The sequence below is a fragment of the Oreochromis aureus genome, linkage group 18, assembly GCF_013358895.1.
Source record: "Oreochromis aureus strain Israel breed Guangdong linkage group 18, ZZ_aureus, whole genome shotgun sequence".
NCBI lineage: Eukaryota > Metazoa > Chordata > Actinopteri > Cichliformes > Cichlidae > Oreochromis > Oreochromis aureus.
Window position 1 is genome coordinate 10,995,431 of NC_052959.1, and position 24,890 is coordinate 11,020,320.

The 24,890-nt window shown below is 42.0% G+C and overlaps 1 protein-coding gene across 7 annotated transcripts in view; it reads left to right on the forward strand.

The window, feature by feature from the left end:
- The window catches only part of LOC116312569 (protein wntless homolog), a 31,180-nt gene continuing 6,290 nt past the window's right edge, over positions 1–24,890 (forward strand). Inside the window, exons 1-7 of one of the 7 annotated variants that reach the window (XM_039602486.1) lie at positions 1–257; positions 12,404–12,676; positions 18,698–18,825; positions 19,925–20,086; positions 20,677–20,813; positions 23,596–23,764; positions 24,081–24,200. In XM_039602486.1, coding sequence (XP_039458420.1) covers positions 152–257; positions 12,404–12,676; positions 18,698–18,825; positions 19,925–20,086; positions 20,677–20,813; positions 23,596–23,764; positions 24,081–24,200 — 1,095 coding nt within the window. In that variant the 5' untranslated portion in view covers positions 1–151. The remainder of the gene's footprint in view (positions 258–12,403; positions 12,677–18,697; positions 18,826–19,924; positions 20,087–20,676; positions 20,814–23,595; positions 23,765–24,080; positions 24,201–24,890) is intronic. The other 6 variants (XM_039602487.1, XM_039602488.1, XM_039602489.1 and 3 more) reach the window with 6 other exon arrangements.

Genomic DNA, 24,890 nt, shown 5'->3' on the forward strand with positions numbered 1-24,890 from the left:
GCTCTGTGAGCTTGATACATGCGTCGGTGCATCAGTGCTGCTGGACCCATCACTACTTTCTTCTCTCCCTCTTCCTTTTTCCCCTCTTGTCCTTCCAACGTTACTGTTTCTCGCTCGGTGGTGATATTTTCAACCCAACATTTCCTTCGCCATGGCGGGGGCTATTATTGAGAATATGAGCACCAAAAAGTTGGTGATAGTGGGAGTTATTCTGCTTTTGTTCCAGGCGTTTGCCTTCATGGTCGGCGGTTTAATTGGTAAGTTGTTTTTTTTTCCCCGTTTTCCTCGCCTCAATTTTATCTGTACTTTTATTACCTGCTTTTTTAAGATAACGTCTGTGTTTGTACGCGCGTGCTTGCGGGTATTTAAAGGTTAACGTGTATAAAAGGCTAAAACGGAAAACTTTTAAGTTGAGTTCATCGCTATTTACCTTGATAGGAGCGGTAATAAACGCTCCCGGTGAAACAAAAGACGAAGGGCGCTAACTTTTAGCCGTATTTTTTTACCTTTCGAGACGAAATGGCACCTCCGCTCTAAATCACTGCTTTTGTATCAAGGTGTTTGCTGCCTGCGTGCCCACAACCAGTTGGCTTCGTTTCTTTAACGTCGTTTAAAAATAACGCAGAACATCACACTTTTAATGGGCTGTTTCAACATATATAATGTCTGCTGTGTGGGGGCCCCTAGGCAGCATCTCTACCTTCCTTTCATTCCTTCCTTCCCCCTGCGTTTGTCTCCCCCTTTTTTCCTCCCCAAATCCCCACGGCCTCGCAGGCAGAGCATTCATGTTTCTCCCTTCTTCCACGAGTTTCATTTGCATCGAGGCAGACATTGCTGCACAGAAACACACATACACGCACAGCTGTCAACGCTGCATTTTTTGCCTTCAGGTCTGTATTGGAGTTGCTGTCAAGTTTCTTCAAATCCACCCACTCAAATACGCGCGCACAAGCCCCACCAGCAGTGCACCAGCACGGTCGATAGAAGTTGGGTCCATGTGAAAGATGCCTGTGTTGCTTTTAGAGTCTGGAAACCACCCACCAGCCAGTCCCCCCTCTCCCTCTCTCTACATGGCTGATAAATTAGCCTGTTTGGTTCATTCCTGGCTGAGATGGTTTTAATGAAGCCAGATTCCTTTGTGTTTGCTCGGTGGCCGGGGGCGGCGAGGGTAATTGAGTAGAAAGGGGGTTTTCTCCCCTTGTTTCCTGACAAACCCGGGAACACGGCATGGGGTCAGCAGGCTGAGGGGATGGCCATTATTCTGGACACACTGGGATAGAGACTGGAGGAGCTGGTGTGCCTCTGGACTCACGGGGTCACTTGATAATTGAACTCCGAGGGGATCCAGATAACTGGGTTTAATTCACTCCAGTGGGTCGTCCTTGTTGCTCTGTGCGCATTTTAATGTTTAATTTCGAACAGCCTTTAGCACAGATAAAGATCCTGGTGGTGGAGCTTTATGACTGTGCAAGAGCCTATAGGTGTGTAAACCGTGGCATCCGCCCTTTAGCTTTTGGTTTGGAGTGAGCAGATATGATTAGATGTTCAGATAAGTAACAGGATCTTTCTGGACAGGTGCACACGGTTTTTTTTCCCTCTGTGGCTACTGCACCTTTGGACATGATAAAAGGTTGAAAAATACATCGGTCTAACAGTGTTACCACTCGTGAGTTGGTGCTTTCTAACGGTAGAGATGGAGAAGAGAGCTTTGCATCCTCTTTGAAACACCACTAATCTGTTTTACAACCTGGATGTGAAAACTCAAAGCTCTGAATGCTCATCCTGGCGAGTCAGTACTTCCTACAAGTACCATAGATGGTGATTACAGCTTATGGCACCATACTAGGAATTTTACTAAGAGCTTAATAACTTCCCAGTAGTTCTTTCAGATTTGCTCAGCATTTTGCATATTTATCTTAGAGTGTGAGATTTTGTGTGCGTACCTTTTGATTGAAGCCATTTCAAAGTTTTATCTGCATGATTTGAATCCACATCCTGCTTGTTATAAGCCAGTATTCAAATCAAAAACATTTTTGAGGCATAAATATGTTTTTATGTCCTTTGTCCTTGTTTTGACTTTCATAACTCCCAGGTACCCATTTCTTCTTTTATTCAGTCTGTTGGTGGGAAGTGTTTAAAGAATCTTAAAAAAAAAAGAAAAAAAAAAAGTTAAATCTGCTTACTTCACTGCTTGTTTCAGTTCAAATTTAGTGTCTGACTTATGGCTCGGATTTTAAGTTTGCATCACTGCAATGTAGTGCAGACCTCCTGGCTTAGTTTTTCAGAATTTTTATTGTATGAATGAAATTATTGAAAAGTTGAGGCCATATTGTACTAATGAAGAAAAACATCCACTTTCAGAACTACTTTCTGTTCTGATGGCATCTTAATATGGTTTGTGAAAGGCACACTGGTAATCTTACTGGGTCAGACTGCATAACATTTACTTATAATAATAATAATAATAATAATAATAATAATAATACATTTTATTTGAGGGCGCCTTTCAGAAACCCAAGGTCACCTTACAAAAAACACAATTAATAAAAGGAACAGTAGTCATAATATACATAAAATAAGTTAAAATTACAAAACAGAGCGTGACAACAGATAAAATCAGCATTAAAGTGAATAAGCCAGTTTAAACAGATGTGTTTTGAGCTGTGTCTTAAATACGGAGAGGGAGTCAATATTTCTTAGTGCAGGGGGAAGAGAGTTCCAGAGCCGGGGAGCAGAGCGACTGAAAGCTCTGTTCCCCATAGTAATAAGGTGTGAGGACGGAACAGTAAGATGAATAGCAGATGATGATCTGAGAGGGCGGGAAACAGTGGTGATATGGAGCAGGTCACACAAATATGAAGGAGCAGATTTATGGATACACTTGTATGTAAGAAGTAAGATTTTAAAATTTATCCTGGCTTCTATGGGGAACCAGTGAAGCTGCTGAAGAACTGGGGTAATATGAGCTCTTAACGGAGTATGGGTTATGATCTGAGCTGCAGAATTTTGAAGAAGTTGGAGTTTATGAAGGGACCTTTTAGGGAGACCAAATAGGAGGGAATTACAGTAATCAATACGGGATGTAATAAGACTATGGACAAGGATGGCAGCAGCATGAGGGGTAAGGAAGGGACGGAGTCGGTTAATATTACGTAAATGGAAGTAAGCAGACCGGGTTATGTAATTAATGTGAGACTGGAATGAAAGAGTATTATCAAGTATGACACCCAAACTCTTAACCTGGGGGGAGGGAAAGGTGGGAGAATTTTCAATGTAAATGGAAAAGCTGTGGGATTTGGTTAAGATAGATGGTGTACCGACAAGTAAAACTTCAGTTTTATTACTGTTAAGTTTGAGGAAATTGGAGGAGAACCAGGATCTAATCTCAATAAGACAGTCTGAGAGGGAGGTAGGTGGGAGGGATGAATTGGGTTTAGAAGAAAGGTAGAGCTGGGTGTCATCGGCATAACAGTGGAAATTTATATTATATTTTCGAATATATAACCAAGAGGAAGCATATAAATAATGAATAAAAGAGGCCCCAATACTGAACCCTGGGGCACACCAGCAGAAACAGGAAAGAGAGTTGAAGAATGGGATTTAAGTTGGATAAACTGAGTGCGGTCGGAGAGATAGGAGGTAAACCAGGCAAGGGGGGTATGACTAATACCAATGGAAGCTAACCGGTTCAGGAGAATATTGTGAGAAATGGTATCAAACGCACTGCACTAAGATCAAGAAGGATGAGAATGGATAGGAGACCAGAATCTGCTGCCATCAGAAGGTCATTGGTAATTCTTAACAGAGCAGTTTCTGTGCTATGATTAGGGCGGAAACCAGATTGAAATTGTTCATAGAGATTATGGTCATTGAGATGTAAAGGGAAGCTGGGCGGCGACAACTTTTTCAAGAATTTTTGAAATAAAGGGGAGATTTGATATAGGGCGAAGATTATCAAAGTTATAGGGGTCTGCACCAGGCTTTTTGAGAATTGGGATAACAGAAGCCTTTTTCAGTGCTTCAGGAACAATTCCAGTGTTCAGGGAGGAATGGATAATGCTGGTTATGAGAGGTGCTAACGAGGGAAGACAGGCTTTAACTAACACAGTGGGGAGAGGGTCAAGTTGACAGGTGGATGACTTAGATTTTTTTAATGAGATTAGATACGTCAGTTATGGAGGGAAGAGTAAATCTTGAAAATAACTGACAGGAAGACAGTGGGGGAACCAGGAAGTCTACTTCAGAGTCAGGAGCTCCTAAAGAGTTAAGTTGACAGTGAATGTCTGAGATTTTACAAGTGAAAAAAGAGATAAGAGAGTTGCAAAAATCAACAGAATACATCTGGGAGGGGAATGTGTCTGGAGGTTTTGTAATTTTACTGAACAATGAATAGAGGGACCTGGAGTTACCTTCACTAGAACTAATTAAACCAGAGTAGTAAGCAGATTTGGCTGAGGCAATGCAGTCCTTATAGAACAAAACATGATCATTGTGCATTTCTTTATGTACAGTAAGTCCGGTTTTCTTGAATAGACGTTCGAGTTGGCGTCCTTTAGCTTTAAGGTGACGCAGGTCAGAGGTAAACCATGGAGCTGAACGGGAAAATGAGACAGTTCGATGTTCACAGCAAACAACAACACAAAGGTGTTTATCCTTGTTTTATGTCCGCTTTTCTGATGCATCTCTGTGAGTTCCTTAGAAAAAAGTCAGTTTTAGAGAATTCCCCAAAGACAAAGCTCATGTATGTTGAGTTTTTACTAATTCACGTTACCGTATTTTCACGACCATAAGACGCACCGTACTAAAAGGCGCAGTCTCAGTTATGTGTGCGGTTACTGTATTTAACACACACATAAGGCGCACCTGATTATAGGGCGCATACAAGTATGCGTATTTAAAAATAAAAACAGGAGCAAAACGGAGTTTGGTACTCACATTTTTATTACCGGTAATCTTCATCAGCAACAACACACAAGCATACAAGTGTGCGTATTTAAAAATAAAAACAGGAGCAAAACGGAGTTTGGTACTCACATTTTTATTACCGGTAATCTTCATCAATCAAACCCATCGAAGTCCTCATCCTCTGTCTGAATTGAACAGCTGTGCTAAATCGCCATCAAACATGCCAGGTTCACTTTCTTCACTGTCAGAGTCACTTTCTGTGCCGTGCGGCTCCTCAGAAATGATGCCGGCTTTTGCAAAAGCTCGAACAACAGTGCCAGCAGACATGTTAGCCCAAGCATCTACAATCCATTCGCAAATTGTGGCGTAACTCGCCCGGCGCTGCCTTCCACTCTTGGTGAAACTGGTCTCCATCGGTCATCCATCGGTCCCACGCCGCTCGCAGCCTTACTTTGAACGGGCGGTTCACACCGATGTCCAGCGGTTGGAGTTCCTTTGTCAGGCCTCCCGGAATGACAGCAAGCTCAGACTTCATTTGTTTCACTTGGTTTTTCACATCGGCTGTGAGATGGGCACGCATAGAGTCACAGATTAAGAGCGATGGTGATGCGTGGAAAAAACCACCTGGTCTCCTTACATACACCTCCCTCAGCCACTCTTTCATCATTTCCTCATCCATCCAGCCCTTTTCATTTGCCTTAATGATGATTCCTGCTGGAAACTTCTCTTTAGGTAAAGTCTTTCTCTTAAAGATCACCATAGGCGGCAGTTTCTGTCCATTAGCATGGCAGCCAAGCACAACAGTAAAAGAAGACTTTTCGTGCCCTGTTGTGCGTATCGCTACTGTGCTGGTCCCCTTCTTCTCCACAGTGTGACTCACCGGGATGTCAAAAGTGAGCGGCACCCCGTCCATGTTTGTGATGTGGCTGGGCTGGATGTTTTTGTCGCCGATGTGTTTGCTGCAGTAGGAGCGGAAGATGGCCAGCTTTTCATTATAATCTGCTGGAAGTTGCTGCGCTACCGTAGTTCTGGTCCGGATGGAAAAATGGCACCGTTTCATAAAACGAAAGCACCAAGACGGGCCTCCTTGGAAATGTTCAATTTTCATTTCTTCTGCTAGTGAAACTGCTTTTAGCCGAATGGTGACCGTCGAAATGCTTCTCCCACTCGTTCTTTGCTCGATGATCCACCGCTCGAGTCTTTCCTCCAACTCGGGCCACCTCGCCTTATGTCCGCGGAAACTCAGCTGCGTTTTCTTGACCTGCCGGAGCTTGTTTTCTAGCTTCCTCCACTTGCGAACCATCGATTCGTTAATCTTAAATTCTCTCGCGGCTGCTCGATTTCCATGTTCCTCCGCGTAGCTGATGGCCTTCAGTTTAAACTGTGCTTCGTAAGCGTGTGTCTCTGCCATTTTCAGGGTTGTTAAAACAACGATGTTCTGCATAACGCACATACCTGTTCTTTTATACAGGTATGTGCGATCGTATATACCGGTACAGTCAACGCCCACACTTCACCCTTTAGCGTTCTCATGGTGTTCTCTACTACGTCCTCATTACAACACATAGGGCGCACTGCACTATAGGGCGCGCCGTACTTTTTGAAGAAAATCTAAGACTTTTAAGTGCGCCTTATGGTCGTAAAAATACGGTACTTTTAATACCCTTTTTCATATCAACCTAAGTCAGTACACGTGAAACGACGACGACGACGTTGGGGGAGCATGAACAAAACCGGAACATTTCTGTCCAGAAACTAAAATCACTAGCTTAAGTGTGTATGTGACCCTATCGTGAGACTGTGCTGGTCTTAATGGGACTGCTTCTAACAAATCGTTAACAGGAAGTTGTGTAGTTTGATGCATTCAGTTGATTCTAGTATGTGAAATGCGTGCTCCATGATCAAGCATCAAGATGCATTTGTTAGTGTCTCCATATAAAGGGAGAGAGTTAACAGTTGTAAACGCTTAATGCAGAGTGGTAACTTCTGTAACTACTTGACTTCACATATCCCTGACACAGAGATGGGCTGATTAGATTCCAACAGCAAACGACTTCCAGTACTCTTCTGTCAGTTTATACGCTGCAGGTGAATGATTTCCTACATTTACAGCTGATTGGATGCATTTTTTTAAAATCAATTTACTAAAGAGTGTATGAATGATTTATTAAAATGCTGCCAAATTATAATCATCAGAAAAGTTTGACCTCACGTGTCACTACTGCTGTGGCAAGTACTGTGTATTTACATTGGCTCATTATGCTGCTGTTGTGTGTATGTCTGAGTACAGCTATGAGGAGTATAAATACAAAAGTGACCTTTGTCTGAGCTGGTAATGTATAAGGGCTTGCAGGTAAATGCTAAACCACAGTGAATCTAACAGATTCACTTATTTGCTCATTGTCCCGCATCATTTCCTGAATTAATGTTGGGGTTTTGGGGGGCTTTTTTTTTTTGTGTGTGTGTGTGTGTGTGTATGTGTGTGTATGTGTGTGTCTACACCTTCGCCCAGACCTTTCAGGTGTTGTTCACATCAGGCGTATAGGTTCCACAACAGGATGCCAGTTTCTTTGTTGTCATGATAATGGCCGTTCTTGTTCTATTACAATGGTTCCTGTGAGTAGAGACTGCAAACAGCAGTCTTGTCGAGCTCATGAATCTCAATGCGTAAACACTGTAATTGGTGCCTGAGAGCTTTCGGGAATTTTCCCTCCCTCTCACTTCACAGACAGAGCCTTGCTTGTAGGCATTTCCTAAACAGTGTAAAAAGTAATTACCAAAGTGTTTGACTTTCAGCCAAATCAGTACAAACTGGTGACTGTTCCTAAGATATTAACATTGTCCTTGAACAGTTTAATCTGCGGCACTGAAGATTTATGTATTATATTTGGGCTAAAATAATTTCATGTGATTTATTAGTTTGAGGGGAAATTTGGCATGGTAGGACCTAGAGCTGGGCGATATGACCCAAAATTCATATCTCGATATTTTTTAGCTGGATGGCGATATAAGATATATATATCTCGATATTTTTTTTAAAGCCATAAAGTAAGAACAAAAACAGAGTTCTTAGTCAAAGCTGTGTCCCAGATGTCACACAGGCACTTTTATTAACATACAGCATAGATGTACATGAAAAAAACTACTCAAAAATAAATTATGAGCATTTATTAAATAATGATGCTCTATAAATAAAAGAAAACTGTTGTTTTGTGCATAACAAAGAGCTCACAATTGTGCAGTCAAAATGTAAACTAAAAGACGCTGAGCATAATAACATAGACAGATTTCACAGCTGCTCTGTTCCCAACTTCTACTGTGTGACTGACAGCCTGGAGTTTGAAATCCGCTTCGTAACCATGTCTCTGAACAGGTGCCATTTATGGTCCTTATACACACAATACGGTAATATTACGTTGAAGCACAGTACGTATTACTCCCATTGACTGTAGAAAACATGGACGACGCGACTCCGCCTCCTACCATTGTGCAAAAATGAAGCCAAAATATCCCGCTTGTGGAGGCTGCCATCTTGCAAATTTGGAGCCAGAGTCTGCGCAGTAGTGACTTGAGGTGGAGCGACTGTGTAACGCTCCCGCCCACACACCCGCTGGACATGACCGCAAACACGCCCCCCTACACTTTTTACGTAGCCCGACTGCTCGAGTTTTTTTGCTGGTTTACCGTGGCTGACAACTCCTTTAATTAAGGTAAATACAACCATGTCACTGTTATTAAAAAAAGACACACAGCTTATCATCTTATAGTTCTAAAATCACTCTGTTGTTAATTCGTTAGTTAGATTAGCCGCTAGCATACGCACTGTGTTGGAGGCTTGTTGCTAGCTAGTTAGCGATGCTACACACCTAATACTCTTAATAGTCTGTGTTATTGAAGGATTCAGCACTTCTTATGTTTGTTATCCATTTTTAGACAACGATGAGATAAGCTGCACACTCTACAGAGGCCCAGAGTTACTGTTAATATCAAAAATGTAATGCTGTCCTTTGAGATTTTAACATAAGACTGTGAGTGTAATGGATCTAAAACTGTTTAAATCTTCAGAGCCCTCTACAGCCTGGTAACATGGAAACTTTAAAAACAGCAGCAGAACGTTTCAGTAGTGTAGTCTAATTTGTTCTTTTCATTTAATAATAGACTCCATATTATATCAACAGCTACATTCACCCTGGGGAGAAACTAGTGAGGGAGACCATCAGGACCAAGCTGGGTTTCCTGGGTCCAGAGGTTTGGAGAAACTTCTTCCCTTTCTTCATCACAGCTGTCCTGTGCCAGAAGTTCTGTTGACCCACTGAAAGAGGCTTCATTTAAGAAACACCAGGAAGACTGAAGCCCATCACATTGATCAAGCAGGACTCATGATCTTCACCAGCAGCTCCCTCACAGGGAAATCTTCAGCACTCCTCTGTAGGCCCACCCCAGGAGATGGATAAACCCAGCATTTCATGAACACTGTGATGGACCTTTGGTTTGTGTAATGTTATAAATACTCGGATACTCCCCAGAGGCTCCGGACTTTTACATAAAGATATTGTATTCAGTCCTGTAGAAAGTTATATATTTAAAAATATATGATCCTCTCTAGTTACTCTGGTATGAACAACTCTGAATCACTTTATGGTAAATAACACACTATGTGCAAAAAAACTGTGAAAGAATTCCAGATGACAAGTTTGTAGTTCAACATACAAGTGACGACCTTTGACCTTCATCAGGTTTTATTTAATTGTGAGAAAATCTCATATGCTCTTCCTGCAGCTGAGTACATCAAGTGTTTAAAACAGAAGCTGTGCAGGTCTGAGATCAGCAGCTTTGTGAAACACCAAACTGAGGTCCTGTTAATGCTGATATATAGTGACACAGTTACATGAGTGATTAATCCTTTTGTTTTTTTGTCTTTAACTTTATCAATAAAGCTGCAGCTTTCACTACAGCACGTGTGGTACTTTAACCTTTGCACTGTTTTCATCAGTTCATTTTGCAGTTAACATGTGAACATGTTGGATGATCTGTCTGCTGTCACTGGGTGGGGCTGAGGTCTGAATCTGAGGGCAGCTCCTGTAATCACAAAGAGAACAGAACCATCAAACTCAGATATAAATTTTACCCCTCAAATTTGAAATAAAGCTGATTCTTCTGTCCTCACACACCCAGGATCTGAAGTTTGTCTCTTACATTTTTTTCAGTATTACAGTACACTACAGTACTTTAATCCATAGTTCCTCATTAATGAGGAGTTACTGAAGTAGAAGCTTTTTAAAAAAAGATGTTACTGTCTTTACAGATGTGGCAAGAGACTGAAAACATGCTGTTGTTTGCACATATTTAATATTCAGCTCTGCACAGGAGCTGCAGCAGGGCGCAGCCTGTTGCTTTTACAGTATAATACTTGTAATAAAAGTACAGTAACAGTAATTAGTGACTGAGTAGCCCGGGGCGTTTCTCTTGATTTCTTTAGTAAATTCATTCACCTGCACAGATTAGCTAAACGAACCCCGACAGCCGAGTGCTCATTTTAGCTAGCTAGGTCTCAGGACCTAAGGACGGTAGTTACGGATTAGCTTACAAACACGTTTAACTTACCGAAAAAGTGCAGCCGGGCCTCGGGTCCTTCTGTCGGGTAGTCCAGTTTACTGAAGAGCACCTCAGGCTGTGAGGTTAAAACAGGCGGTCGTGTTTTCGTAACGTAAACGCTGGCCCTCCTCTCAGAGCCTACGCTCTATCTGCTATTCCCGAACACAGATATGCAAGTTTCTCCGTGACTGCAGCTGCCAGTCAAAGCTGCTATGATGACGTTTCACCCCAATTTAACATCACCGCGGTAGGAATTAGAATCAAACTTATGGGAAAGGAGACCCCTTGGACATCAATCAGGATGATGAGAACTATTGATAACAAAAGAAAGAATCTTTGGAAAAAAATTATCTGAGGAGAATTAATTTATTTTAGTCTGACCCCAGTCCCATCTGCTAACATGGAGGAGGCGGGGTTTATGACCTATACTGCAGCCAGACACCAGGGGGCGATAGAGACGTTTTGGCTTCATTTTTGGGGAGCTGTCGCGTCGTCCATGTTTTCTACAGTCAATAGCTGTGTCCCAAAATGTCGGCTGCATCCTTGAGACCCGGCCTTCGCGGTCTCGTGGGCGGGTCCTTCAAGACCGAGAAGGCCGGATGTGCGAGGCTGTGAAATGGGACGGTCTAGCCTTCAGATTTGCGTCACCGCTGTGTCGGTGGAGTTTAATAAACTCGGCTGTTTGCTCCTTGCTATCTAAAATATAACAGGACACTGGCGTAAATTCTCGACCGTCTCACACTTCTGTTTAATCTGTTTTCTGTTTGACGTTTATTCAACTGTGTGAAAATCCCAGAGGAACCCACCCGATGGATTAATAAAGTTTTATTTAATCTAATAATCTAATAACTTTGATCTCAGCCAAACCGATTTACTCCGGAACAAATAAAACACCGAAAAAAGCCAAACAATTAAATTTTTAAGTTATCCGAGTGACTTGTATATCATGTTTAACCTGAGTAGCGAAAAGAGCGGGGTCTGAAAACGATGAAGCCCGAGTCCGCTGCTCTCGCCGGCTGGAGTGACCATTGAACCCCCGCTTGCTATCGAGCAGGTGGGTAACAGACGTCTCCGAAAACGTCGGCACACTTTTGCAAATATAGGATGTCTTGATAAACCAAGCAGATATTTGTAATTTACACAGCTACTTTCTCGCCTGAAAATATGTTAAAAGTTTTTTTTTGTCACCCAGAAAGATTAATAAGACTAATTTTAAAACTTAGTAGCGGCTGCCATTGTTGGCAGCTGAAATTTGGCTTGGCCTCGCTATGAACTCTGGGATATGGTGGGCCGTGAAGGACACACCCGACCCATCCTTCAAATTCGGGGAAATGAAGGACCCATTTGTCGGCCGCATTTGAAGGAGTCGACGAATTGGGACAGCCTTCGTCGCCTGGCTGTGACGTAATCGGCCTTCAAATGCGGCCTCCGGAGGATGCAGCCGACTTTTTGGGACACAGCTATTGATTACTCCGCGAGGCTCCTCGGTAGCCGTAATGCTCCGAGAATCCATCAAGCGGTGCAGCTCCGTAGCTTACCAAAGTCGAACTAAAACATTTTTTGACAGATTGCTGAGCGCTGTGTATCACATAAAATCGGTTCGCGGTCATCAAGCACAACCAGAATTCATACAAAAGGCGCACAGTCAACTTTTGAGAAAATGAAAGGATTTCAGGCCGTGCATGGCGTTAGCGTGGCTAGCTCGTTAGCGTGGTTAGCTCATTAACACGTTGACGCCGTCCAGTCCTACGCACGGGGCGATGCGCAGTAACTCATTAACGGAGATTTGCCGTGTCCATCTTGTCTCTGCCTGCAGGTGAAGCGATGGGGGAGGAGGGGGAGTTGTGTTCAGTGAAGGAGAGGTGACACTTAGTCTAACATCTCTACCACTTTGTCTTTCCAGCTCCCAGCCCCGCCACAGCAGTGCACTACTTGGCCACAAAATGCGTGGATACAGTGAAAAAACCGCAGCAAACAAAATGGTTCATGCCTTGGGGTCCAAACCAGTGTGATAACATCCAGTCCTTTGATGAAGCCATGGCCAAGGGGATCGAGGCTAACAACATTGTGTTTGCTGTCCACATTCCTCTTCCCAACAAGGAGATGAGCCCGTGGTTCCAGTTCATGCTGTTCATTCTGCAGTTTGACATCGCTTTTAAGATGTACAACCAGATAGGTGAGAACTAAAGGTATCTTATGGGTTTTAAAGGAAAATGAGGGATGGGACAACATGGATCATGTTTCGTCTCAAGGACATGCCTTTTTTTCCTGCATCCCATGAACTTTGTCAATATTTTGTCTCTGTGGTATTTCTTGCTTTCACAATCTGAAAAGAAAATATTTACAGAGGCTCTGGACAAAGCTAATTCACATCTATTCACATCTATTGTAATTAGGGATGGGTAATGGCACCGGTTCTGACATAAACGGTAGTAACCAGACCGAAAAGCAGCGCACATTTCGGTGCTTTATTTCGGTGCTTTTTTTTTTTTTTTTTCTCTCATGAGATGTCATACCGGTCATACCGGTACCAAAGACCTCCCATCCCAAGGACCTCAGCAGCTACAGGCCGGTAGCCCTGACATCGCATCTGATGAAGACCCTCGAGAGGTTGGTTCTAAACCATCTGCGCCCCCTGGTGAGGTCTTCATTGGATCCACTACAGTTTGCTTACCAGCCTGGCATCGGGGTGGAGGACGCCATCATCTACCTCCTGCACCGAGCTCTGACTCACCTGGAGAAGCCTGGAAGCACTGTGAGGATCATGTTCTTTGATTTCTCCAGTGCTTTCAACACCATCCAGCCACGACTTCCGAGAGACAAGCTGGAGCTATCAGGAGTGGACCACCACATGTCCCAGTGGATACTGGACTACCTCACAGAACCTCCACACTATGTGAGGTCACAGGGCTGTGTCTCTGATACACTGGTCTGCAGTACGGGGGCACCACAGGGAACTGTGCTGGCACCGTTCCTCTTCACCCTCTACACTGCAGACTTCTCCATCAACTCCCCACGCTGCCACCTACAGAAGTTCTCTGACGACTCTGCCATAGTCGGCCTCATCACAGTGGGCATTGAGATAGTGGACTCTTATAGGTACCTGGGTGTTCACCTGAATAATAAACTGGACTGGAGCCACAACACTGATGCTCTTTACAGGAAGGGTCAGAGCAGACTCTACCTGCTGAGGCGGCTGAGGTCATTTGGAGTACAGGGAGCACTTTTAAAAACCTTCTATGACTCTGTGGTGGCATCTGTCATTTTTTACAGTGTGGTATGTTGGAGCAGCAGTTCATCGGCAGCTGAGAGGAAGAGGTTGGATAAACTCATCAGGAAGGCCAGCTCTGTTCTGGGATGCACCCTGGACCCAGTGCAGGTGGTGGGAGACAGAAGGACTCTGGCCAAAATAACATCTCTGATGGACAAAGTCTCCCACCCCATGCATGTAAATGTTGCTGAACTGCAGAGCTCCTTCAGTGACAGACTGCATGCATCCTAGATGCATGAAGGAGCGTTTCCGCAGGTCCTTCCTCCCTTCAGCTGTCAAGACTGTACAATCAGAACTGCTCCCAACAAACATAGATGTTTACATCTGCGCTGTAACTGCAATAAGTTAACCAACCGATTCGCACTACAACCTGGTTTGCCTCTTATTTGTAGATATTTTTATTTTATTTAATAACTGTACAATACTCTGTATATAGTAACCATTGTCCTTAATGTAAATATTTAAAAAATTGTGTATGTTTCTGTTCTGTGTCCTGTGTACTGTTTGTTTGTATATGTGTCTTTTTGGCTGCTGTTACAACCAAATTTCCCCTTGTGGGACAATTAAAGGATTATTCTATTCTTTTCTATTCTATTCTATTCTATACACTTTGGATTCTAGCCGATCATTTTACCTTTACAAGGATAGTAGGCGGGCCCAGGTACGTACGTTCTTTTAGAGCAGAGCTACAGATTAAAAATGCCCAAGGCGAAGCGGTCAAAAGTCTGGCTGTACTTCACAGCAAAAGATGCAAACTCAGCAACCTGCAACAAGTGCTTTAAGCCCCATGCCCCCGGTACCGCGAGCAAAAAGGAGGAGATCACGTTTAATCGTTATAACACTGGGTGAGAAATATAAGTCCAGACATGTGTGGTATCCACAGAAACCTCTGAATCTCAGCTAAAATGTCATATAAACCATTTCTACAACCACCAAACTCACCGAAAACAAGCCATGATTAAACGAGCAGTTATGTGAATGCGCACAAGTCCGTTAAACAAACAAGGTGAACCAGAAATTCTCCAGACTTCATGTAACCGTCTAAAGAAAAGCTGGTTATCTTCCAGAGCTATCACCAATTCCAAATACCAAGTTTCACCACACTCTGACCAAAATTCACTGAATGAGCTGCAAAAGAAGACCACAAAAACACACAGCGGCGCAAATGCGCTAAGACAGAAATTGGCTTACCGTCCACATTTCCTCCGTTATTTTCGCCGGTAGCCACGTGATTATCAGCAGTTACCACGCCTACCTAGCCGCATCAGAGCCGTTTTCCGTCAACAACCTCCATTTTAGACCCACCTATAGACACATGACTGGACAGACGTCACATGCAGTAAATTTGGGCCCACGTGGGTTTTGGCCTTGGAACGTCTGATTGGTTGAAGTAACGTGAACGTGGCATCGTTACTGTGACTCCATTGGCTCAAACAATTAAAAAGAGGTGTCAATCATGCAAATTGACCAAAAGAAACCAAAGTTACAGCCCCTCGGAGTTTAAAGGGCCAGAGGCCAATTAAGTGCTCCAAGCGCAGAAAAGGCCCATTACCATGTAAATGTGTGGTTAATTCTTCAAAAATGTATTTTAAAAAAAAGCATTTTTAGGCCTGTTAATAAAATTTATTAATTTCTGCTCTTAAATACCTAAAAAATTCAACTGGCATGGTGTCCAATTGTGTGCCAAAATTGGACATTTTTGTACAACGTCTGGATATTCATGTATTGACAGTGCTGTAATTTTTCACTGTTTCACTTTAAAAACATAAATCTTTGCACAGATGATGTTTATATGTTGGTACGGTTCTTATCATTTTGCAGAAAAAAAGAGACTGCTAAAAATAAAAACATAAGAGGTTTTTGGACAAAGTTTGTGTTCTCCAGTCTTTAAGCACCGGTTCGAGCACCGTTTAAGCACCGGCACCGTTTCAAAAGTACCGATTTGGCACCGGTGTCGGATAAAACCTAAACGATACCCATCCCTAATTGTAATCTCCAGTCACCAGCGTCGTAAAAGTCAGCTACAGCTAATCTTTTTCAGTACAATTCTTCTTTTTTTTCCTCCCTCTTTCACCTTCCCCAAACACTCAGAATTCCTCAAAACGTCTCTCCTTAAATTTATGGCACAGAAAGGCAGCAAACAAAGATGAATGTCTTGCTGTTTCGTCTCTATAGCCTCGCAGATCTCAGGGTCTTTGTCAGTCACTGTTGAGGCAGGTATAAAGAGATGTAAACAGAACCCATTTTATGTTGGTTGCTTTAGGCCAATTACATTCCCTTGTTTTCCATATATCTTGGATATGTCATTATCCCAATTCAAGCTCCCCCCCTTTTTTTAACATAAGCTTAGATTGATAAGGATATTACCCATACACCTCCATGGGTAAGCTGTTTGAGATGTAATTGTAATGGGTTAGGGAGGAAAAAAAGGTTGAAATTTGTCATTGGTTTTGTTTATGCTGCTGATCCAGGCTGCCTTTTGATGTCTTCAGTCTCCCACTGGGAACTTTTTTGTATCTTCACCTAATTTAAAACAACATTGTTGTGAAGTGTACCAGTTCACAGCTCGATCTGCAGCATTCTAATAATGTGTCAAAGTACTTCAGAAGAGGGGGAGGAGGGAAATAAGTAGCACCTCCGAGAAGACAGAGTTTGGTGTCATGGCAGGGTGCTTACAATCCTCAAAGAAGGGATTAGAGAGGATGATGAGAAAGTCTAATGAGAGTCTGGATCACCAGCAGAGTCTGGGGAAGTCGATTTGAATCTCAATGAAAAATTGTCTTCAAATGGATTGCAATGCATAGCAAAGTATTTGAAAGTCACGTTGAGTACGATGGGAATGGGAGGCTTATCTAGACTGACACATGCTTGTCAGCCTTAATACAATCCATTGTAGGCCAGCACACTCAAAGGTGATGAGAAGTATTTGTAGCAACAAAAAGGGCAAAATACCTCAAAATCTTTGCCTTTCTGGTCTGGCTTGTCTAAACAGCCATGGTACAGTGGCGTCCTACTCATCAGCATCCCTTACTTGCTCACATTCTTGGCCTCGGTTGTGTCAGGGGGCTGTGGGTTGTTTACTGCCTGGCTGTCTGACAGATGAGTCAGTGATTCAGCCTGGACCACAGACAAGCCTTTTTGCCAGATGTCATAGACTCATTTTGATCTTTCTGAGCTATGCGAGGTGCTGTGAGAACAAATGGATGCAGAAGGAGCAGAGTGCCACATTTAGTAGAAATCGGGTAGTGCTGGAAAAAGCAGGAATCTCACCTTGAAACGTAAAATAGTTGACAATTTTAAACCCTATAATTTACATCCCTTTTCTAGTGTACAACATTATTGATTGTTCAGTTTTATCCTGAGGAGGTAAGCTTCAAACTGAAAAAAATAAGAGGCTGGTAACGAACAGCCTGCCTAAATTGGCATAAGCATTGCGTAATGTGAGGCATTTTTGTGTCTCACATTACGCAATGCTCTTTAATCATATAAAAGGGCAACAATCAGGTAGTCAAATCACCGTTTTATGTTGTCTGGCGCAACTTCTAATATTAAGCCATGTCTACATTTTTATTCAATAAAACTTACTGCATAAAATAATTATTGATTCTGATTTCATAAAAATGCCAGTGAGCTCCCAATTGAAACGCTGGAGCCACTTTGTTAATCTGCCGCTAACAAAATACTGTGAGGGTTAAATCCCGAGTAGAGCACGCTCACAAAGGTGGGTGGATTCTGTTCCTCTGGTGTATGACGAAGGAACACAAGGCCATCTCTTCCTTGACTACCTTATCTGTGTAACAATGTTCATCCCAGAGAAGAGCGTCACCCTTATTAACCACCACCCACCTGCCCCACTCCACCCAGCACCAAGCACCCCCTTTCTGGCCCGGGTCCAGGAATAACACAGCTGTTGAGGAGGCTTAGTTTCCGTGGCAATGGCTGCTGAAGTGGACTGGAATGTTTGCATGAAGCGAGCTGACATTTGAGGGCGTCTGGCTCAACCAATGGCAGAGGGGAGGGCATTACAGAGACAGTCGGCTGCCAGTTTTCATCTGGTTCCCTCTCCTTCTCTCTCGCCCTCTTTTTTTTTTCTTTCCTTTTTTTCCCCCGTCTTACAGCAGAGGCCACCGGGTTTCTTTCTCTTCATTCCAGCTTGTTTCATAACGGCACAAGAGGCTCTCTGGAGGGCTGGAGGAGAGAACACTTGGCTTTGTAATGTGATCTAAAGATGCAGCTTTAATAGCTTGGCTTTGGATCTTTTTGTTGGATTCAGTGGGCTGGGTTGTTTAAGGTCTTGTTGAAGTTTGGGTGTATTAGGAAGTAACCTTGCTATGGTTACTTTGGAAGTAACCATATCGAACACGTAGATATTGAGAAATAATCTTATTAATACGAGTGTTTCAGAACTATTCCAGATTTGCAGGACCACTGTTTAACACGCCAGTGTTACATGAATGTATGCCAGTTTGAACTGTACCCTTTAATAACTTTTTGATGCAAATGCCGATTGCCAGTGATTAAACTGCTTCTTAAACGTTCTACGGATTTTGACACATACAAGGAAGAAAGCTAGGCGTCCACTGCTAAGAGCATTTGGTGGCTGTATACTGAAAAGGCCATGGCTGTCTGTCACCACATTTTAATTTTATCTCATTGCGAGGATGATAAGAGGCAGCAGGTTTGTGCAGTGACGAGGCACAACACACGTCAAAACGCAGACGTGTGTGTATATGTATTATTCAGAGCGTCTTTTGTTCTTTCTGTTTGTTTCTCTCAAACAGAATGTTTCTCTCTGCCTTCTTTATTATTGTCAGTATTGTCTTTAGAGTATGTATATCAAGTGTTATATTAATGCAAATGCAACTTGTTGTTGTGGTGGTGGTGATTATTATTATTATTATTAATATTATCATTATTTTTCCCCAGCGGATGGAGCATTGGTGCACATTGACGTTGGCCTGGCCTACAGAGATGATATGAACAGTGAATGGACTGAGATGGCTCATTCCCTCGAGCAGAGGAAACTCAGCTGCAACTTCACCGCTACCAAAGTAGTTAAGACTGTAGCTGGACTTTTAAATTACAAAAGCTTGCTCATTTTATTGACTTGGCACACAGAGCCAAAGTTGTGTCATGTCTGGGCTTGCCTCTGTCCTGTAGCTTCAATAACTCAGTGCAAACTTAATTTCTCTGCTGTACTTAAAAAAAAAAAAAAAAAAATTAGTAGTATAAGTATAAAGTATTTTAGGGGTTTAAAGTACAGCTCTGTCTACCCTGCTGTTTTTACAGACATGTCTGAACTAGATGCAACACCCTTAACTTACCTAAGAACTCGGTTCTCCTCTCTGAATCATATTTAGTCGGTTATTGTTTAGCAATGAGGGGAAATGGGGTTTGTTAAAAGGTGAGAGCATAACTCTTGAATAAGGAGAGGTATTATAGTATTTTTCCAACTGCTGTTAAATAGAAATATGAAGCAATATGGTACAAAGCTTTTATGGAATAGATACTCTGTTTAGGTATTAATTGCAAGACTAGATGGATAAATTGCTTTACTAATAATGTAACCTTTTTATCAGCTTATACAAGAATGACGTGTAAAGTTAGGTTAGTTTATTATATATATTAGTTTATATAATGAATCGCATGGTTTCTGGCTCCAATGTCTCTTCATATTATGAAAAAGGTCTGTATCATTAGCCTTAGTGAGAATACCCAAATTTATGGCCTAGTGAAAAAGCAGGCTATTGAACCCTTGGTTAAAAAAGAAATTGGCCCAAGGTACAGCATCCCAGGTAGAAATGTTTATATTATTTTATATTTTATATTATTTTAATATATTTTATATTGTAAAGGCTTCTGACAAGTTACATGGGTAAGTTAGTTAAACTGAAGTATTAAGGAGATATTTTATAGTCAAAATTTCCAATGAAAACACTGCCTAGGCTATTTTTGTGCTTACATTTTTGTGGGAAAGAAGGATGGAAAATGCTCTGCATTTACTTACGCTGCTGCCTCAAAGCTACATTCAGCTAATCTTGTGGATTTAGTCACAGTTTCAGAACTGTTGATGCTGATGCTTACCTAAAATAAATTCAAGTAGCTTTCCTCTTTAGGTAAACGTGTTTTCAAATGCTTCAATGTTTTCTCCAGACTCACGAGAATGAGGGCCGTCACTACGAGTGCGACTTGCTACCTTTCATGGAAGTGGGGAGCGTGGCCCATAAGTACTACCTCCTCAACATTCGCCTGCCTGTCAACGAGAGGAAGAAGATCAATGTGGGAATTGCAGAGATCAGAGACATCCGACTTGTTGTAAGATTTCACAATGACATGTCATTACCCCATTACTCACACAAAAACACATGCATCAATTACAATATGCTGGGCTTTAAAGGGTTAAGGGATGTTCTGTTATAGCCCTTTTCCACTAGTACTTACTCTGCTCTGCTCTGGTCAATGCGCCTAAGTTTTTAGGGTTTTCCATTAGATGGTTATACCTATTATCAGGCCTTTTTTAAGCACCTGCACGGCAGGGGCTGAGGCTATCCAAAAATGTACGTCAACAGACTACATCCCACCAACTGGCTAATCAGCAGCATCACTTGATGAGTCATGAGAGTGTCTCCTACACAAAATCAAAAATGCAATTTTTGAAACCCAACAACAAAGGAAATAACTGCACAAAAATCAATACAGTGAGCAGCAGGTATACCAACGCCTTGACATCCTTCATTATTGTGCTGTATGTTTCGACCCACACACATATGTTGTAGTTAATTGTAATGGGAAAAAAACTGAAACTGAGTGAAGTCGAATCACATTGAGCCGAGTAGGTATTAGTGGAAAATGGCTATTAGTGTTATCGTGCACTGACACTGATAACGTTTCTTTTTGCTCATCAGGGAATTCATCAGAACGGTGGCTTCACCAAAGTTTGGTTTGCCATGAAGACCGTCCTCACACCCAGCATCCTCATCATCATGATCTGGTACTGGAGACGCATCACCCTCATGAGCAGACCTCCTGTCCTGCTAGAGAAGTAAGGCCCCCTCATTATCAGCATCATAGTGATGATCTGTATAAAGTGCAACTTTTCTTTTTACATTTCCAAATAACACTAAATTTTGCTGCTGCCATCCACCTTTCTCTTCACTCCATCCATCTACCCTCAGGTGCCCAGTGATGAAGATTCAAGTAATTGAATTAGCTGTGGCTCAGTTACAATGATATGTTGAGGACCTGCAGTAATTGTTAGATGATAACACCGTGGCTCAGCTTCAGCGCATGTACTAGATGAAAGTACATGTTAACTATGGATGAAAAGAACAAGTAGGTCATCCTAGCTGTGTACAGTATAGGTCACTGACATCAGAGGGTGTTATTCATCAAGCGTCTGAGGAGGAATGGTATCTAGGAATGTTGGTATTTCGCACTTGGCTTTTTAAGTACCATACTGAAAATTCATTGAGGTGGTGTAAGCAAAGCAATGTGGGAAACATGAGAAATCTGCATGGCTGTTTTTGTGAATTCCAAAAAAATCTCAAATATTTGTAAGAATTCTATAACCAAGCCAAGTCGATGAAGGTTCAAGCAACACATGGAGGCAGATGTGCTGTCCTGTGAACAAGTTGAAGTCGTGCTCCGAGCCCAGTGTTTGTCTAACCCCCTGCCGTGGAGAGAAGACAGATCAGTAAGAGGCAGCGTTCTGCGCCACAGGAAAAGCCTGGCGAAGCGAGAAACGCGTTACAAAATCTGCAAGCTAGCACTCAGCTGACACATGCTGCACACACGCATTTAGGACAGGAACACACCCGCTACCGGGACACACACACACAGTCAGTGTATCTCTCCTTCCCTCTGTTTTCCAGCTCAAGTCTCCCAGATGACCAGCAGGCTCTCAGGAAGTGCGAATTGTACCCTATTTGTGGACAGTGGATGATTTTTTTCATGCTTTAAAAGCTTTACTAGAGTCTCCTGCCATGCTAGCCCACATAGGTGTCAGAATGGTAAACCTCAGACTTTCTCTAAAGTTGTGAGGAGGATGGATGTGAGGGGGACCTCAGGATAATATGAAACATCTTTATTTTGTCATTGGAAACATGTGCTGAAAATGTCAACTCCTCAGGAACGCAACAGACATTTTGAGTTGCTACAGCAGAAAACAAATGATAATGTTGATGGTTGCTCACATCTATTGCCTGACTCACTCAAATGCACTTAAGACATAATTCATGTTATTAGTTACACCTGTACTTTTCATGCTGTCCTGTGTTAAGTAGGGAAAAAAATGTCTGCCACTTCAGTTTTACAAACCAAACCCTTTGACTTTTTTCACACATGCAGGCGTATGCAGGTCCCAGTTCTCCTGCCTGTGTCGATGGTGCCCTGGACACATTCCATACATACCGATCTAATGTGGTTTCACTTTGTTCACTTTGCAGAACTGTCTGGCGTCAAATTGCTTAGAACGTGTATCAGATTACTCCTCTTGCCCACAGTGTTATCATAAAGTGTTTGTACCCACATATTTTAGGTCATCTATCTTCTGTAGCTCTGTTTTGCCCTCTTATCTGTCTATTTACAGTATTTGTTATATCAGCTGGTCACATGCAGGGACCTGTTGCAAGTTGCTAAGAAGACAAGCCTAATTTTCTCTTTCTCTGTGGTGATTGTTCTCAGTTCAGTGGACTCTAGATTTCATGAAACAGATATTCAAGGTCTAGCAGTAATGAGGCTGTTTAGGTAAAATACATGATTTAGAAACGCACAAGTCAAGCTTCTATGGGAACATGCTGTGGTTGTAGCTGAATGGGTAAGCTAATCAATGTCCTGAAGTCTACTAAGCCTGGTTAAGTAAATGCTCAGCCTAAAACAAAAAATGTATGTGTAACAGTTTTAGTCCAGATACAGAGGTTTATCCTTTAAAATTGCCTTAAAGCTGCCAACACAATTAGGCACTGGGTTTTTTTTTGTTTGTTTGTTTTTTGAAGTAACAAATAATACTTGTTGGGATATAAGTTTATAAAAATAAAAACACACTTCAGGATGAGAATGTCTCACTATGATAAAGATGATCCAGATCACTTGGAACAGCCTTATTAATTTGTGGTGACCCTGCCTTCTGAGGGGTCAAGTGGGACCAAAAGCATGCCATAAATCCCACTGGGAGTCCTACTTCCCCAGTCTTTAATTCAAATTCAATGAAATGTTCAATGAAACTTCATTTATATGCCACCATATTCGATGTGTCAAATGAAAACCAGGCTAGTTCAAACTGTTTTTTCCCCTTGTTTCCTAAAAAATTCAAAGCTTTTCAATAAACATGCAAAAAACAGATTTAATTAAATCTTCTATTAATTTTAACATGAAGATGTCAAACTGTGTCCATTCAAAAAAAATCAACACAACAGGCTAAAGATGGAAACAACTCCAGCATGACTGTGGTGGAGAGGGGTGGGAGGTGCAGCGGTTGATTGCTGACTGGGAAGGTTGCGGGGGGGGGTTCCCCTCATAGCCCAGAGGTTTGCGGGACAAGAACTTTGGTCAAAATGATGTTTATTTAATTTTTATACATTAGAAAGTGTTAAGTACACAACACTTAGTTTTGAGAGAAATCTACAGACCGCGGAGTTCAGATAATAAACACTGGAAATATCGGAAAGTCCAGTTGTTCTTGATTGCATCATTGCTTAGCTCTTAGCTGAAATTCCCGGTTTACATCTTTGGGTGGCTTTTCCTATGCTGAGTCACATGTCATTACATAAGTCATCAAAGTAGGTAATGTTGAATTTATTTTATTCTATTTTTTTTTTCTTTCCTAGGGTAATCTTGGCTCTAGGAATCTCCATGACATTCATCAACATCCCAGTGGAGTGGTTTTCTGTCGGCTTCAACTGGACATGGATGCTGCTTTTTGGAGACATCAGGCAGGGCATCTTCTACTCCATGCTGCTCTCCTTCTGGATCATCTTCTGCGGGGAGCACCTTATGGTACTGTGCAAAGCTCCATTTACTTTGGTCTTGTGCATGTTTTTTCTGACTCGCTTTTGATCTTACTTACAGTTTCTTAATCTCACTTTTATTTAAGTATCCTGAATTATGGTGTTTAAATGAAAGGATGTTTGGGTTTGTTTTCAGTAATGTCAAAAAAAAAAACACATTTGGTTCTCATGACTAAAAGCTTTGTTCTTTGAATAAGGACAATAAAACTTGAGTCTTGTCATGGGTTCATGTTAAAAACCTACACGTCACAATATAAAGTTTGGAAAAGTGGTTTTGCCCATTTTATCTTGTCATTTTTGTCCAGGAAACAGAGTTCTTTGAAACATTGGTTCTGGGCAGAGGAGAACTGAAGATGTGTGATCTCTGTGTACCAGCCATCAAAATCCTCCCTAAACTTGGCCGTCATTCCACAAAAAAATCGCAGGTGATTTTTATCTGACGTCTGTAATCTGGCCTGGATTGAGGCAGTCACGGAGATGATCAGACATCAGCTTGTTTTTGGTCACCTGAACACAGTGACCATTGTCTTGATGAGCTCAATGTCTGCCTCAGACAGGTTCATCGTCTCTTTGCCCCGCCTCAAGTGTGTGTGTGTGTGTGTGTGTGTGTGTGTGTGTGTGAGATTCAGTGTTTATTAATTGCACTGTAACATGTAGAGATGCCAGCAAATCACTATACAATGCTAAAGTGTTTGATCATGTTGTTACAAATTTGAATGACAATAGTGAGCGACAGAAAGATTCAGACTGTTTTATGTACATGAAGATTTTTCGCACCGGGCATTTAGAATAATCAAAACAGGAAAAGATGGTCAGGTGACTATTACATAATTGATGACTCTGCTGTCTTAAAAAATTCCATACATTAGACAGGTGTGCTTATTATGTTGCCAAACAACTTCCAAATCCTTGGTGTTGGTCTCTGCAGATATCACAGACTTTATTAATTTGACTTGTCCTTTTCTTGCTATTATTCATCCAAGTATCTGCTGCACAAAAGTTTATTAGATTTCTCCCTGTCAACATCTAACAGACACACCTTTTGGCATTTATAACCTCTGGTGTGTATTAACTCTGAACTCTTTCAGCTTGGTCAACTTGTGCTGAACATTAAA